The sequence below is a fragment of the Mustela nivalis genome, assembly GCF_964662115.1.
Source record: "Mustela nivalis genome assembly, chromosome: 4".
Classification (NCBI taxonomy): Eukaryota; Metazoa; Chordata; class Mammalia; order Carnivora; family Mustelidae; genus Mustela; species Mustela nivalis.
Genome location: NC_139023.1, coordinates 25860731 through 25877358, shown reverse-complemented (window position 1 = coordinate 25877358; position 16628 = coordinate 25860731). Strand labels below are relative to the sequence as shown.

Below are 16628 nucleotides of genomic sequence, written 5' to 3'. Positions count from 1 at the left end.
CCCACAAAGGTCGCATGAATAAAATAAACGCATGGACGAATGAGGAAGACCAGCCGGCTCACCGGAGGTATCCTTCTTCTCTTAGAGATCTTTAAGAAACGCTTTCTTCGCTTCAAGTGTGATGTTTCCTGGCTGGGAAGCTAACCTGAGGTTCCTTCCAGCCCCGCAAATAACTGATTCTCACTTGATCCTGGAAAGAAACACAACTGGCTCCAGAATGTCAAGTGGGACAGTATGTTCCGAAGACATATGCTTTCCATAAGACAGTCTGGGCTCCGGAGTCCGCTGCCAGAACCTTAGAAGGATGGATGGAAAGATGAAAGGGAGACAAAGAACTGTAACAACAAAGGACAATGCCCCGGGGCCAACGAGTTGACCGAACACTGGGTTTGGGACATATAAAAAGGTCCCATTAATGTTTTGGTTTCTGTTTAGATTTACTTTTCGATACCAGACTTTCCTTGTAGAACAAGCCCAGTGGGCAGGCTATTGGGAGGCGGAGTCTTTGGAAGTCTTTTCCATCAGCATAACACATTCCTTATAGTCAGGCCCCCACTGCAGCGTCCCCGGTGTCTGCGAGTTCCCGGTGTAAGGGACAAGGAAGAGGACAGATGTAAGCTGTCGCCAATGCGCAGATTAATAAAGCGGGTGAGACTCCCTGTTCTTTCATTTTCTGAGCCTTTGCTGGCTGAGATTTCGGACGTGGGTTCTGGTCAGAGAAAACAGTTTCCCTCCACCATCCATACACCCGAGCCTATGCAGGTCCAGGCTTCGGGCACTTTCTCTGCAGCTGTGGGCCCTGAGAGCTCTTGCGGTTCCGATTGGTTTCAGTGAGCGGGGGTTTCCTCCGCTTCCCTCCAGTAGTCCTGGGAATCCTGCTGCTTGCTGATTCTCCTCCACTCGGCTTCTCTGCACGTGTGACTCCTTGGCCCCCAGCCCCAGCAAGGGTTAGGCCCCCATGCTCCAACAATGGCGGAGCCTTCGAGAAGGGGGCGAGCGCGACAGGAACTTTGGCCTTAAAGGGCACTCGGCCCTGAGGAGAGGGGTGCCGACTCTGAAGATGGGTTTGGCAATGGCTTTTCTCCCGAGCGCGGCCACCACCGCTGCCCAACACCGTGCTGCAAACTCAGTTATCCGTCCACTCAACAAACACTTAGTGAGCAACAACTACAGGGCCCCACGAGGCTCCAGGCCTCAGGGATGTCAGGATGTGGTCAGGATGTGGCCACGAGCGGACCAGACCAGCGGCTGGTGCAGAATTTCTATTTCTAGGCAAATAGAGGATGAGGAAGTACCCAGCACTCCGGTGAGGAAGGAAGCTGGGAAGGGCTCTGGAGGAAAAGAAAGCAGGGCGTGGGGCGAGCGGGACACGATGTGACACGGAGAATCTGCGAAGTGGGTAGAAGCTCTGTTTTACAGCTCGACACAGGGAGGCTAAAAGGGCTGAGTAAGTCGTTCCCAGTCTCAGTGAGCTGGACGGTGAAGACTAAAATCCAAGTTTCTCTCACTGCAGAACGAAGCGCCTTCCACAGCTCCCCATTTATAATCAGATCTCCAAACCTAAAGCGTTCTTGCTAGCTTTCATCTCTCAAGGCCGAGCTTCTCATTCCTTAGCAGCCTCGACCAATTAGCAGGTTCCTGCTGGAAACTTCCTCACCGAATCACGTCGCAGACGGTCTCCACACGGGCAGCAACACTCCATTGTTCAGCTTGACCTCCCTGCCACAGCTGCTGCAGTGGGTGCCTTCCTCTTTCTGGAAACTTCCCCCACTCCCTCAGTTTCTCTCCTGCGCCCCTGGAGTCTCCCTTAGAGGGCTCGGCTTGCTTGACCTGCTCCGTGACAGGCTGTGTCCCTGACTGCTCAGGCCTCTGCCCCTGCTCTTCTTCCAGACGCCCTTCCTGGTGACCTAGGCCCTGCCCACGGACCATGGCTCACCTGCCCCCATGGCCCCAGATTGCTCCCATCAGCCCAGGCCCTATGGGGCTGCAAAGCTAAACTCTCAAATGTGAGTTCTCTTGCTCTCCATTCCGCTTCTCCGTCAGAGAGAATGTTAACATAGTCCCTGCAGTCACCCCACACCAGGCCAATGACCCCAGTGGTGTCTTCTCATCTTAGCAACACCCTGTCCTGGGGAACCTGCCAGCATGGCACCCCTGCCCTCACACCCCCTACCCTGCTTGAGCTCTGGAAATCCTCATCTGCCCGCCATCCCTCTGCAGCCCGATGCGGGTCTGGCCACACGTCCCCCCTACACTCGCTGCTGGAGTCACCTTTGTCACCTATAAACTTATTATAGATTCCTAACAACCATTCAATGGCACCTCAGTGTTCTGGCAAAATTCACACCTCTAGCCGTCCTGATCTGGCTTTTGCCTCCCTCTTTGTCTTCACATTTTTCCATTCCCCATATCCGCCCTCAGCTCTGGCCACCGGGAACCGCAGCATGGGTCGCTTTGTTTCTAACTCCCACGGCACTGATGGCACTCCACTCTTCTGGGAGGTTCTCTTTGACTCCCGGTCTGACTCCCCCTCCCTTGTGCCCTCGCGTCCCGTCTGGCACACCACTTCTCTCTCCTCCCTGCGGTCCTCCATTTTCCTGTCCATCACCCGCAGGCCACACAAGGTGAGCTGGGCCAGGGCAGGTGGGCTATCTGGTTTGTCCCCATGTCTTCCCTGCCCACAACAGGTGCGAGCACACAGAAGAGGCTCTGGATAATTGCTCACAGGCAGACGAAGTTCATTGACTGCCCAAACCAAGTTTTTGCTTCGGTTTAATGATTCCAATTATGAGACCCCATCTCACTAGAACTGATGGTTCATATTTAGCTGGTGGTAGACACAAAGTAACCTCACCTCATAGGAGGAAGCACATTTAAGAAGAAGGAGATGGAAACCATGAGGATAAATAGTGTCGTGAACAGGAATTCCAGGACGTGCGGTGAGTTAATCAGGAGACACCAAATGCCGAACTGTTCACTTCTCGTCAGAAATGCCACTAAGTGTAACAGCACTTAGATGGACCAACAGTCCATCTCTCTGTCTTATTTGCTTATGTAAACAAGGATGAGCTGGACGAGATGACCCACAGGCACATCCAGCTCTTACAGTCCAAGGACCTGGCGACCAATGTCACCTGAGGCTCATTATTTTTGCTCTTCATCTCCCTGGTAGCCTTCACCCCCTTCTGCAGGCACTTCCGTCCCACACATGAACAGTCTCCTTTACCCCCATGGTTGTGGGGTGTACACCCAGCAGCTATATGGTTGCCCGTCAGCCATAGCTGACTGCTTTGGGAGAGGGCGGCAGACTTCAGTTGGGCCAATTCCAGATCCTTCCCGGGGAATCAACACATTTGACCTAAGACAGCTGAGGCTCAGTCAAAGCTGAGCTCTTATTTTTCTTTTTTTCAAGATTTTATTTATTCATTTGAGAGAGAAAGAGAGAGAGAGAGAGACAGAGAAAGACTGCATACATGAGCAGCAGGAGGGAGAAGCAGACTCTCCACAGAGCAGGGAGGCCGACATGAGGCTCGATCCCCAGACCCTGAGACCATGTCTTGAGCTGAAGGCAGATGCTTAACCAACTGAGCCCCCCAGGTGCCCCAAAGCTGAGCTCTTAAGAAAAGCCAAGGGCCATGGCATCATGACCCAGCCATTCACTCAACGAATACTTAGCGAGCACCCGTGCTATGCCGGCCCTGGTGCTTTCCATCTTCTGCAGGCCAGAGCGAGTCCCAGAGAACTGTCTGGGTTCCTGATGGCTTTTCCAGGTCTCAGTCCCCATCCTCCCTGAGGCCCACCACACGGCTGCCCCAAGCTTCCCAAGACCCTCTTCGGACTTCGCCACAAATGGATTCACAAGAAATGATGAAGTCGTGCATTTTGTTGGTATCTTCATTGCAGCTGGAAGAGTTTCAATTATGATCTCTTTTCACTACCAGCTTCTCAGGGCCTGCCGAGCAGCTTTTCCATCTGCCCTTGCGGGCCCAAGGCGACGGAGCTCTCATCTCAATTTAGAAAAGGGCCCAGAGGTGAGCACCGGGTCTTCTTTGAGTCTTTTTCCTAAATCTTTTAATAGTTTCCAATTAAGCATGGCCACATAGGAAATGGAACAACAACAACAAAAACCTTCTTAAAAAACATAGATAAAAGGAGGTAAAAGGGCCTCACGCAATTTCATTAGATAAAACCTACCCTCCTCATGCCAATTCCAGCAGAGAAAACATCTTGGCAAATCATGTCCTTTAGTCAAAACAAGTTGGGGGCCAAACACATGGAGTAGATATAAAGTCTATTATTTTCAGGAGACTGAAATCCAAACCACAAATTCCAGAAATGCATTTTTAAAAGTGCTGCCTATTAGACATGCTAGTTTTAAATTAAATTAACGTTGAAGCACGAGGGGTAAGGTATGTTTCGATTTATTTATTAGATCACTATCAAGCTTTCCCGTAAGGAGATCAAGGTGCTCTGTGCACAAGCATCTTGGAGAAATGCTTGGTTGTTTGAAGAATGTCAGGCTCTGCCAAAGCTGTCTCTCCCCAGTTTGATAGTCCCCCCGCCTTCCTCCAGGGCATTGCCCTTTGAAGCCCACAGCTTTATGTGGGTAACCACAAGTCTATCCTCTGTTTGACGAGTGTACGTAGCTGACGCGGAACACTGTCTCAGAACCATCCGAAGAATGGTCTTGTGGGCACTCTCGCTCTTCTCCCCAGCTTGTCTGCTTTACCTTCTAGGGCCTGACATAGTGAACCCAGCAGAGGAAAGTCCTGTCGTGTCTTATCACGCAGGAAGGTTTTGTTTGGTTGGTAGGTTGTTGATTGGTTTTGAGATTATATTACTAAAAAAAAAATTATGGCGAACAGGCAGGTGTCTCGTTATCAAAGCTTTTCTGGGAGCACTTATTTTGAAACCAATGTCAAGAGCACCAGAGAATTTTCTATCCTCTAGCCTGGAGGGAAAACTCTCAGAATCTGCCACATGCTGTCCTGTCAGGCTGGACAGTCAAGGGCATATTCGGTCCCAGTGCAGACTGTGTTTTCCAAAAGTGGCCATGACAATAATTTCTGCTCCTCATGTTCTTGCTCCCTTTCCAAGAGGAGAAGAGGGGGTCCCCTCTCCTTGAACCCAGCTGTGTACGTGTAACTGCCTCGACCAACAGAGCACTGTGGATGGGACGCCACATGACTTCTGAGGTTTCTATCTGGCTCTCTGTGAGGACGCTTGCCCTTGACCACAGCCGTCATGTTGTGAAGGAAGCGCAGGGTGACAGAAAGGAACCTTGTCCCTTCGCTCACGGGCCAGGCTGGGCTACCAGCTGATGGGCAGCATCAACCTGCTGGTACGCATCGGTGCCATCTTGAAGGTGAATCGCGCTCTGTTGAGCTCTGCCCGGAGTCCAGATTCATGAATGAAATCAGTGACCAATAGTACGTTAAGTCAGTGTTTTGGGATGGCTTCTTACGCAGCAAGAGATAACCAGAACAGAACAGGGGAGTTCTCTGGACAGCCTTTATGGAGGAAAGCACATGAAAGCAATGCAGGAAGGAGATGGTAACAAGTTGCGGTAGGACGCAGAGGAGGTTCGGACTTCAGTCAGGGCAAACTGCAGTGGCCTTGACTTCTCTCGCACAGAGTTTTGGTTTGAGGCAGAGACTCTTGTTTAAACACACATCTTGCAAGCTCTTCTCTCCACGGGTCTTAGAGCAGAGTACAACACACTCTTTCCTGATGGCTTCCCTCCATCTCAAAGACAGAGCTCCTTGGGAAATCGCAGTTAGTCCTCAAGGCCCTACTGACCGTTCTTCTCTACATTTTATCCCATTTGTTTTGTTCAAGCCCTGAATGCACGAGCCAGAGGTAATGTTTCTTTTCAAGTTCCACGGTGTCGTGGGAAGAGTCAGCCATGGAAGCCCATGTAGCAACAGAACAAAACTCCTCTCCGTTGGGGTGGCGGGGTGGGGAGGGTTTTGTGCCCAGCCCGCCAAGATTCTTCCCAGCCCCTGCAGACTGATGACATCCCCTGGCAACTGAGAGCAGAGCCTGGCAGCTGGGGGCTGAGGAGCGGATTCCGACAGCTGCTGGGAAAATACAAATTCTTCCTTTTTCTGAAATGCATTACTTGGGAACTTCCCTTTGAGATCAGTCTCAAGGGGCCAGAGCATTTCTTCATGAGTCCCAACCCCAGGGATAGGAAGTCAGAGAGACACAGCAGCCCAGGATGGCCCCAAGCATCTTCCTAGGCAAAAATCCTCCTTAGGACAGTAAAGCTTCTTGTCAGAGACAGAGCTGCAGAAAACACTCTGCAGAGCGTAAAAGGGGAATTTAAAAATGTGATGTGTCACGGTTCATGAAACAGTAATGGAAAACGCAAGCCGATCGTCTCCCACAAGGGAGGCTCCATATTGACCTGATACTTGCAAAGTCCAGGAGCATAGGAAAGGCACTGTGCCCTCAGAAGCAATATAATTTTTTGTTTCAGCCAATTTGGTCACAGGACCCATTTGCTAAGAAGAAACAGTTGTCTCTGCAGGACACCGCTGGCCAAGAGCGAGACAGAGGGTCTTGCCTGCACTGTGTCTCCGCTGACTGCAAATGCGTCTGGTGAGCAGAGAGCAGGCAGACTGGAACCTTCACTGTGCCCCCAGCCAACCACAGAGGCAGTGGCCTGACTGCACATGGGGCCTGTGGAGCCGGCCTCAGATCTCCCTGCTTGGGTCCTGGAAGCCCACACTTGTCATTTTAGCCTCTTGTCAGGGCGAAGTCCAAGCTCATGAGGGAAGGAAGAGGGTACTCAAGTGGAGAAGGGTTTGGAGACCATGTCTAGTCTGGAAGTTTCTACACAAACTAGCCATCGTGAAGGGCTACTGGACAACCTTAGGCTTATATTCTACAGAGGAGTCCCCACACACTTTTAAGAAGCTGATCTGTAATACATTATATACTAAAAATAAATATGTAGGGCACCTGGGTGGCTCAGTAGGTTAAAGCCTCTGCCTTCGGCTCAGGTCATGATGCCAGGGTCCTGGGATCAAGCCCCACATCGGGCTCTCTGCTCAGCAGGGAGCCTGCTTCCCACCACTCTCTCTCTGCCTGCCTCTCTGCCTGCTTATGATCTCTGTCTGTCAAATAAATAAATAAAATCTTTAAAAATAAGTAAATAAATAAGTAAATAAATACGGGGAAAATCCATCTGGCACACGGAGTAATAGGCAGTGCTAATCGGAGGCAGCAGGCAGGAGACCCGGGCAGCCCCTCCAGCCCACTTAACTGCTTTGTCTAGAGTCTCATTGTCTGGTTTCTGTCCTCTGGCTGTTCGAGTGGACCAGTTTTCCTGGCATATGCATTTATTGAACTCTGAAAGGCCAGATCTTCTCTGTAGATTAATCCATGATTTCAGAGACGCTTTGAAGTAGGCAAAACATTCTGTTATTTCCAAGAGTTATTACGACTGAAATCCTGGCATAGACTAGGAGGCCAGCCTGTAATCTTGTTTAGATCCTTTTAAATTTAGAAACTTTATAGTGAGTTAAAAATAGATCTCATTTGTGTACTTTTCCTCCTTTTTCATCCCCATGGCAAAGGCTGTTCAGTCATTTTGACCTCTCCTTGATATTAGCCAGAGAAAGTCTAGCCATTGGCAACTGGGAGTCCACGAGGCGAAAACGAAAGTGTTTTGAATGGATTTGGGGGTGATGCGAGTCATGGGACTGAGTCATTCACTACTCTACAGAAGTTCTAGAATTAAGAGCAAAAGACCATCATCAAGACCTGTGACTAGCATACGGATTAGGTGAAATGTGAGCCAAGGAGAAGAAACGTTCTCATTCGTGTTATCCTAGGGGGCTCGTATCCTCATGTATCCACTGAAAAAACACCATAGCACTTAGGTCAAAAGAAGCTGGCTAAGGCTGGAAGGTCAGGTTGCTTATGACCCAAGTTAAATAAAGATGGCACCTGATTTCAGAAGAGCCCAAACACCAGAGGTTGTCCTATATGGTCTTCCTCAGGGTGAACTGGTGGCAGCATTTTCATGCCCAGCAAAGACAGCAAGCCAGACAATCAGGATTACTTTACCTTCATAAACATGCTGAATCCAGTTTTAAGGAGGTCAGTGAGGCCTGAAGACATGTGTTCAATATCCACTGGGTCTGGCCTCTCAGGATTAAATATTTCTTCCACAACCTGCTTCAACAATGGCTTGTAGGATGCCTGGAAAGACAAAATACTGTGTTATAAATTAAAGGGTTTGTTTGGTTTGTCTGGAGAGATGATAGCTTTATCTGCACCAAATGAAGCAAAACACGTTGATTTTGGAAACTGAGCAATGGCTATGACTGTGTGTATGAAAAGGCAACTATAACAACATTGGGGTTTTTTTGGGTAAATTTCAACCTAATACCCTAACGCCATTTTTTATTCTTCTCCCCTTCTACTAGCAAGTATCTCTTGTCAGAGCTGTAATCCTAGTAGGACTACTTTTTTAAAATCTGGGTTTAAAGTGACAATTTTGGGGCACCTGGGTGGCTCAGTGGGTTAACCCTCTGCCTTTGGCTCAGGCCATGATCTCAGGGTCCTGAGATGGAGCCCCACCTGGGGTTCTCTGTTCTGCAGGGAGCCTGCTTCCCCCCTCTCTCTGCCTGCCTCTCTGCCTACTTGTGATCTCTCGCTCTCTCTCTGTCAAGTAAATAAATAAATAAATAATCTTAAAAAAAAAAATAAAGTGACAATTTTATATATGAAGAATACGGGAAAGCAAAGTATTGTCATTTGACACAGACATGAAGATGGTCTCCAATTTTCCTGAACATTCTTAGGGTTATGCTCCCCTCTGCTAGGAACTGGCGTGTTTTCATATGATGTATTGCCATGATCCAAGCCTAACGCAATCCCTTCTTCCTCTATAGAGCTCAACTCCAAGTAGGACTTGGCCAGAAAACAAAGCCATGATGCCAAACAGGAATGTGGCCAAGGTCAGGGCTTAGAAAAAGCAGGCCATGTGGTACGAAAGAATTCCAGCAGAGTGAAGTTGATGTTGATTTGCTACGGCGCCTACAGTCTGATCAGTGGTGCATCTCTGCCTGTCCTCACGATATTTCTGTTTTGGACCAGGGCACTTTCTGGGCATGTCCTCCACTCCTCGTGCCTTGTTCTTCTTCCTACCAAGCTCTTCCTCATCCTCTGTCTTTCCCTTCGCACCAGCTGACCGCCCTCCTCCCAGACCTGCTCTGTCTCTGCTCTCCAGTCCCGCAGGGCATGTGAGTTTGGAGCACGAATGCGGAGAGAAGAAACACTGTATCCTCTCCACGCACTCGGGTGATTATTACTGCCTTGGAAGAGCCAGATTCCCATGGAGCCAGATGTTTTGAACTCTTTGGCTCTTGGCCTTGGCCAAATCTGTGACCTGACCCTAGCAAGTTCTAGAATTAAGAGCAAGAGACCATCATCCAGACCTATGACTGGTACACGGATTAAGTGAAAATGCTGAGGCCGTTGGATGAACTGACTTCATCTCTGGCTTCACCTTGCTTTCCTTATAGTCATTTTTTTTACTATTATTTTCCCTTTATTCCAACTTTCTTCCTTAAAATATTTTAGGAAAAAGCAGGGTCAAACCATCAAAATAAGAAACGATTATTTAGGGGCACATGGCTATCTCAGTCAGTAGAGCGCATGGCTCTTGATCTTGGGTTGTAGGTTAGAGCCCCAAGTTCTGTGTAAAGATCGCTTAAAAATAAAATCTTAGGAAAACACTATCATTCAGCTAGAATGTCAGTGCCTCTATCAGGGATAAAATGCAGGGAGAAGTAGGAACTGTTCAGCCGACAGGTACAGCCTTCATGTTCATTAGTCCAACTGACTCCAGACCCCTGTACACCCAGGGATCTCACAGGTAAATACTCATGAAAGGTAGAGCACTGAGCAGGAATACCATTAAGACAGAAGAAAAAAAAAGCAAACTCTATGATTCAACCTTCCCCATTCTAAAGCTGTATTAAGATGGATTTTAAGACCCTCATAGATTTGCTGGTGGGCGTGCAAATTGTTACAATCAGCGTGGAGAGCAACTGGGCAGCTCCTATCACTATTACAAGTGCATTTGATGTGGCAGTTCCGCCTCTAGGAATTTATCCTATCAATATGTTAACATATGCAAATGAGACCTATAAAAGGCCACTGCCATTGTTTGTAATAGCAGGAGACTGGAAGCAACAAGTGCCCATCAGAAGCAGCTGGGGAATAAATGGGTCACGGCCACAGGAAGAAATGGCACGGAAGCTAAGGGAGAAGCTCTGGGGTTGATCTGGCAAAAAGCAGAATAAAGTGTGGGTGGAAACGGCAAGGTGAGAACAGAGCGTGTGTTGGGCTGGCATTTATGTAAAATGTGTTCCAGGGGATTTGGAAGCTTGTATCTGCTGAAATGTACAGAAGATTAATTATGATGGGATTTACAGAGACTGCCAGGAGCAGTGATCCCGGAGTGGAGAGCAGGGCGAGGGAAAAAGGGGGGGGGGGTGGGGCAGTTGGGGGGGTGCTTTTTAATATATCGCTTTTCCAAAAACAGTTAAAACACCACGGCAAACAGCAAGAATGGTGTTTTTTGTTTGTTTGTTTATTTCATTTTTTTTTACTTGTTAAAAATTAACAAATTATTTATGCACGGAAGAGACTGAAGTAAAGCCCTCCAGAATGTTAATTAGGGCTATGTCTAGATAGGTTCTGGGAGTAGGGGACATTATTTTTTCTTTGGCCAAATGTTCTAAAGTTCACAGGTATACTTCTGGAATCTTAATAGGATCCAAGAAATATTTTTCATGTTAAAGAAATATGGGGTCGTGGAACGGCCTCTGAATTTTGCACATCATCGTCTCTAAGTAAACTGTCTCGAGAGCCCTTCTGTCAGCTCAGCCTTTCTGGACATTGACTCTCAATGTAAACTTTAAACTGTTCCCCAAAGAGAAGTCCTTTGACCAAAATTCTGCTCCCTTATCAGCATTTCCTGGACACTCATTGACTTTTTCCTTGGTCCTTGCAGCCTGGTACAGCCCGGTAACAAAGTAACAAAGTTCTGGACAATGGGATGTAAGCAGGAGGGTAGTGGGACTCGAAAATGCTCCTTTTTCAAAAGAGAAAAGGCTGCTCTTTCCCTTTCTAACCCTCCTGTTTAAGCCGTTAGCTCTCAGATCTTTGTGACTTGCAACTGAACGAAATTCTGATACAAAGTACAAAGGGAAGATAAAGAAACTGGGGTGCTGGGTGGTTCAGGCAGTTCTCCAATTCTCTAGCTCAGCTCAGGTCTTGATCTCAAGGGTCGTGAGTTCACACCCCACGCTGGGCTCTCTCCTGGCCAAGGAGTTATGTTAAATAAGTGAGTAAGTAAGTAAGTAAGTAAGTAAAGGGCCGTTTCTTCCTTCCAGGAGCTTACATTTATTTAATGTATTAGCCTGTATGCAGATATCTAGAATAACTTGAAGTGGAACCCCAGAGAAATACATGTAGGCTGTCATGATTAAGAGAGGGGAGAGTATGTTCCCTAACCTACAACAAACACAACCAGGTTGTTGCTCTCCAAAGGATGTGCTTCCTGCCAAGAGGAAGAGTTGTGATGGGAGAAGGAGCTCAGCCACAGGAAAAGTCTATCATCCAGCTAAAATGCTAGACTCAGTAACTCCTCTGTGCAGGGGGCAGTGGGCTGGGGGTGATGGTTCTCTCCAGCGCAGCCTCGGGGGAGGGGGTCAAGGGAAAGAAGGAAGTGCAGGGAGGCTGGGGATCCTGTCCTCTCCCCTGCTCCACTTTTTGCTAAGCTCTGGACAACGAAGCACCCAGTTCAAAATACCCACTGAGCTGGGGTCCCCCGTGGAGGTGAGCAGAGATTTGCAAGGCTTAGTTCCTTACTACCTTCATTCTTGGGATTTTGCGATCCTTGTATGCCACTGGGGAAGGTTGTAAATCCTTTTTATTTTTATTTTTCTCAAGTATGGAGGTTACATTTACTGAGAGTGAGGAAAGAAATCACAACTTCCCTACAGAAAGTAACAGATAACAAACCCATCACATAATCCAGAACAATAACATAATTGCTCTCATTCATTAACTGCCTGACCTAGCTCCGTGATACTCATTTCTTAGATCTCTTGGATGCATTCTCTCGGATTATCTTTTCATTTGACAGCAATGTGGAAAAATCATCTGCTCCAGAGATGTGATGGTGATTAAGCTGTTGTCTCTCAACTCCACGCGCTGTCTTCTGTACTTAGCTCCGAGATGCTAGACCGGGTAGCCTGCCACCAGGGGGCACTAGAGGGAGAGTGGTGGCAGGAAGTGAGAGATCATGCTCTTCCCCATTCAATTCGCTGTTCCCACCAGCATCACCCCAGCAAGGGCTCCTCACCACTGGACACCCTCCCTTCTCTCGACTTAGAAGTCACAGAATCCAATGAATTACCTTCCTGGTTTAAGCCAGTTTGAGCTTTTTTTCTTGCATTTTTTGTTTTCACTTGTAACCAAAAGCACACTAAACCACATACTTTACCAAAGGGACGTCGATAGGTTTTCCCACTTACATATATAGAAAACCTCTAATCCTTTACTAAAACAGCTAAGCACAGAACAACGGACTAACATTGTCCATTTAAAGAGCACAACTTGAGAAAGACTTTCTCAGGCATAAAAGCAGTACCGGCCTCATGACCTCTTCCCAAGCACATTTCTTAGTTTTTCCAATGAGGATTTTCATGACGAGAACCTTTGGCTCCTTCCTCTCAGCCACGGAGGTTGGTCCCAAATCATGTGACTGAAATCCGATTGGAATGCTGGGCTTCAGCAATGGCTTCTTAGATGAGAAACCTCTGACTGTCATGGAATTTTCTATTTAACCAGAAGCCACTCACCTCTTGGCAAAGGACCACATAGAAGGTGGTGATAGGGGAGAGATGTCTTCCCCTGGTGCTCTACTCAAAGTTCTCCCCCATGTTAGGGACGGCTGGGGGGGGGAGAGGGGGGATCAGTTGTATGCTTTCCTCCGACATTAAGAGAGTTAGGCAGAGTCATTTAATTTTCCTAATCTAACATTCTCTGTCAGTTCACCTTTGGGGGTGGGTTGGAGAGGAATGAAAAACACCAACAAATTCATTCTTTCCTGTTCTTGCTGGTCATTTCTCGCTTATATCACATTCGGGGTATGCTGACACTAGGGGGTCTCTGCCCTACACAACTGTACAGGTACCCAGGTTCCTTCTGTCCATTGGTGCCCCATTCCCTAGGGCACCGGAATCCCACATGGGAGCTCTGTGTCTCATCAGCAGGTGCACGAGAGCGAGCATGGAGGATTTCCAGACAGATTTTATGCGCTCAGCCTGAAAACGATCTGTATCACTTCTACCCATTGTTCATTGGCCGGAATTAGTTACAGACCTACATTTACTCACAAGGGAATCTGGAAATTGTGGTCAAACTGTGCCCAGGAGGAAAGGGAAATGGACTTCAGGGAACATTGTCTCTGACACAGACACACAGTAAAGTCTGTACTGTAACATTAATATGATTATTTCTTTAACTGGCAAGTTGCCTGTTATAGGCAAAGGATTATTAAGCCCTTTCCCCCCTCTTCTGCATAAGAATTTGACCTTTGGTTAACTTTCTAGCTCGGTTTCCATGGAAACCTGATAAGAGAAGAATGTCAAACTGTAGCCAGGCAAGATGGCTTATGATAAAATTGACCCCTGCTTAGTAAATTGCATTAGATTGGAGAGAGCTTGAAATATTGGCCAGAAAGCCAGAGCTCTGGGCTTCTCTGGGCGCGATGACTCTTGTATAACTGGGCATGTCCCTTGGAGGAACACTGGGAGCTATGTCCACAGACTTGTTGCAGAGAAACTGGCTCCTAGAGGATATGAAGTTTTTAAGCCAGGAGACTCCTGCCCCCAAACCTCTCTAGATGTGAGTCTAGTTCCTTCACTTCAGAGCTGTTATCTTGGGACCAAACTGGGTAGCTCCTGGGTGACAAGGACCACTCCAGGGAAAAAACACGCATGCGACCCCCTCATGGCTAGCTATGCTCCTGTCCTGGGAAGGCTGGTGCCAAGTGGGGCTTTGACCCCATAGCTGACTAACCCATTAGGCACAGAAGGCACAGTGCCTAGAGCCCACAAGACTTTTAGGGGTCCGTGGAAATGTACTAGTTTAAAATCAGAAGGAAACAAACGAACTTTTAGAGCAAAGATAATGTTCTGATATAGAATATTGTCTCTGTACCAATGTAATTGTCCCATATAATTTTTGGTATTTTTTTTAATAGAGGAAGAGGTCCATAAAGGCAAAAGTGAGTAGGACTATGAAAATCATAATGTGGCCCTTTATGACAGCCTTATGAGGATAGCCAGAAAGTTTGGTAGAGCCTAATGAGATCCCTAGATTGGCATTAAATGTGAAAAAATTGAAGTTTCAAAAAACCTGATCTTATACCAAAGCTTTCTCCTTTTCCTTTAAATGGCCAGTATCTCTTCCAGAACAAACTGGACTTTTTAAAAATACTATAGTAAATCAAAATATGAAGATTAAAATATTTGTGTTTATGTCTCTGGTTACTCTTGTGGTAGATATGTGATTAGGTCTAGAAGATTCTTTTATTGACCTGATTCTAGGTCTTGAACACAGGTACTGAGAATAATAGTTTCTGATATTATACATAAGTCAAGAGAAAATTTCTAGAAACGAGTCTAAACTCCAACATCTTCCTGAATTTGGTGCATTTGTAATATGGCCCAAGATAATCAGTTTGCAAGAAAACCTGAGTTGTTGCCACAGCTATATCCCCTGCTGCCCTTGGCTTTGCTGACTGGTGTTGGTGTGGCCATGGGCCCTCTCCATCCTAGGTGCTTCTCCCTTTCTCACAAAATTGGTTCGAATACTCTTGTAGAGAGAGGGTTCATTTTGTCTCAGTCTATGACGGTATAGAAAAACATCTGTTCAAAACTGCTGAGAGCTTTGGTTGTTCCATGGCTCATTTATTTTTATTTTTGGCTTTACTATCACTGATTTTTTCCCCCTTTCATCTTCTTAAAGGAAATAGTTTGCTCTGCAGATTAAAAAGTGGTTCATTTGCCTATCTGTTCATCCATCTATCCACCCATCCATCCTTCCTTCAAACCAGAAGCAGATTACTTTATAAAATTTTGAGTGTAGTCTCTTCAACTTCAATGAAAAAAAAAAAAAAAGACAAAAAACTAAGCCCAAAGCTATTTACTAATTTGCTTGAGTTCACATAGGCAGTTAGAAGTGGGGTACAGGACAGAGCCAAGTCTCCTGACCCCCAGTTTTGTCCCATTTTGTGTTGCTTCTTTCCAAGGGGTACTAGCAGGTCTGGAGTGAGGAAGACAGAATCAGGAGGAAGAGGAAGAAGCGAGCTTAGCACTTGGAAAAGAACAGCGCTGATCACTGACAAAGAGACTGCGCCTGCAGACTGTTCGAGAGCCATAATTCACCAGGCACCAGATGAATTAGGCCTCCTCGGGCACCCCTGGCTCTAAACACTCTTGTTCTGCCAGCCAGAGGCCCAGAAGACAGTAGGCATCCGTGGAAAACTTCCCCCAGCAAGCCCAGCACAGCACTTGGAGGCTTTTGCCAAAGCAAGTCATGCGAGAAGTCAGACAGTATTTTGTCTGAAAGGGCCCAGAAGTTCTTCGCCCTGAGACATGGGCCTAATGGCCTCCTGATGCCCCAGCTGAGGGTGAGCGGCACATCAAACGTTTAGGGAGGAGGTTAAGCCTCCCGTTAAACTAGAACATTCGCAGTAAGAAACAAAAGCATAAGACTTGCTGCACAGGCAAAACTGGGGGCTTAGCTTTCCACTCAACACAGTCCAGGAACAAATACAAACTTTCCAGACCAACGGGCGTCAGCAGTAAGCCCTTACTATCCAGAGCAGCTAACAGTGCAGTGGCTTGAGAATGACTCCCCTTCGATGGGGCCCATCCCCTAGTCAAGGAAAAGGTGAAATGCTACAAAAGAGCACAAAAAAGAGGCCCATTTTGTCCTTGACTGCAACTGTTGCAGCAAAAGCTTATATAGTGTGGTCTTTGTCGGCTCCTATCCTAAGAGCTTTGCATGTATGAACTCACCTAATCATCTGAGCACCTTTCTGAGAGGTATGGTTATTATTCACTCCTTTGTGCAGTGGAGGAACTAGGCACAGAGAGGTGAAGTCACCTGCTTAAGGTCACACAGTAGATAGGGCTCTGGACCTTTGAACTCAGTGCTTCTGTGCTCAGCTGTGAACCCATGTTGTTGTTAAATTCCATCTCACTAAGAATTAAGAGCATTAGAAATGCCATAGTGGGTAAGAATCACAGTCCATCTGTCCATCCATCCATCCATCCACCTATCCAGCCACCCCCTAGGAAGCACGCACTGAGCAAGGCTCTGCAGCAACCCCACGGTGAACAAACGTGGATGCCATGCCCAGCTTTGGTAGTCTTCTCTGCAAGTCAAGAGCTTGCATCAAGAGCTCACGATCCCCACCATGCCCACTCTCCTGGCTGCAGCAGGGCTGGTTTCCTTGGAGAGCCAGGTGTGCAGTGATCTTCTGGGATCATTTCTGGAGATGCAGTCTGGACCCCCCTCTTCCAGTT

The 16628-nt window shown here is 47.4% G+C and overlaps 1 protein-coding gene across 1 annotated transcript in view; it reads right to left on the bottom strand.

The window, feature by feature from the left end:
• SCFD2 (sec1 family domain containing 2) overlaps positions 1-16628 on the bottom strand; it is a 439667-nt gene that overhangs the window by 15705 nt on the left and 407334 nt on the right. The window contains exon 7 of the mRNA XM_082728303.1: positions 8077-8211. Coding sequence (XP_082584429.1) covers positions 8077-8211 — 135 coding nt within the window. The remainder of the gene's footprint in view (positions 1-8076; positions 8212-16628) is intronic.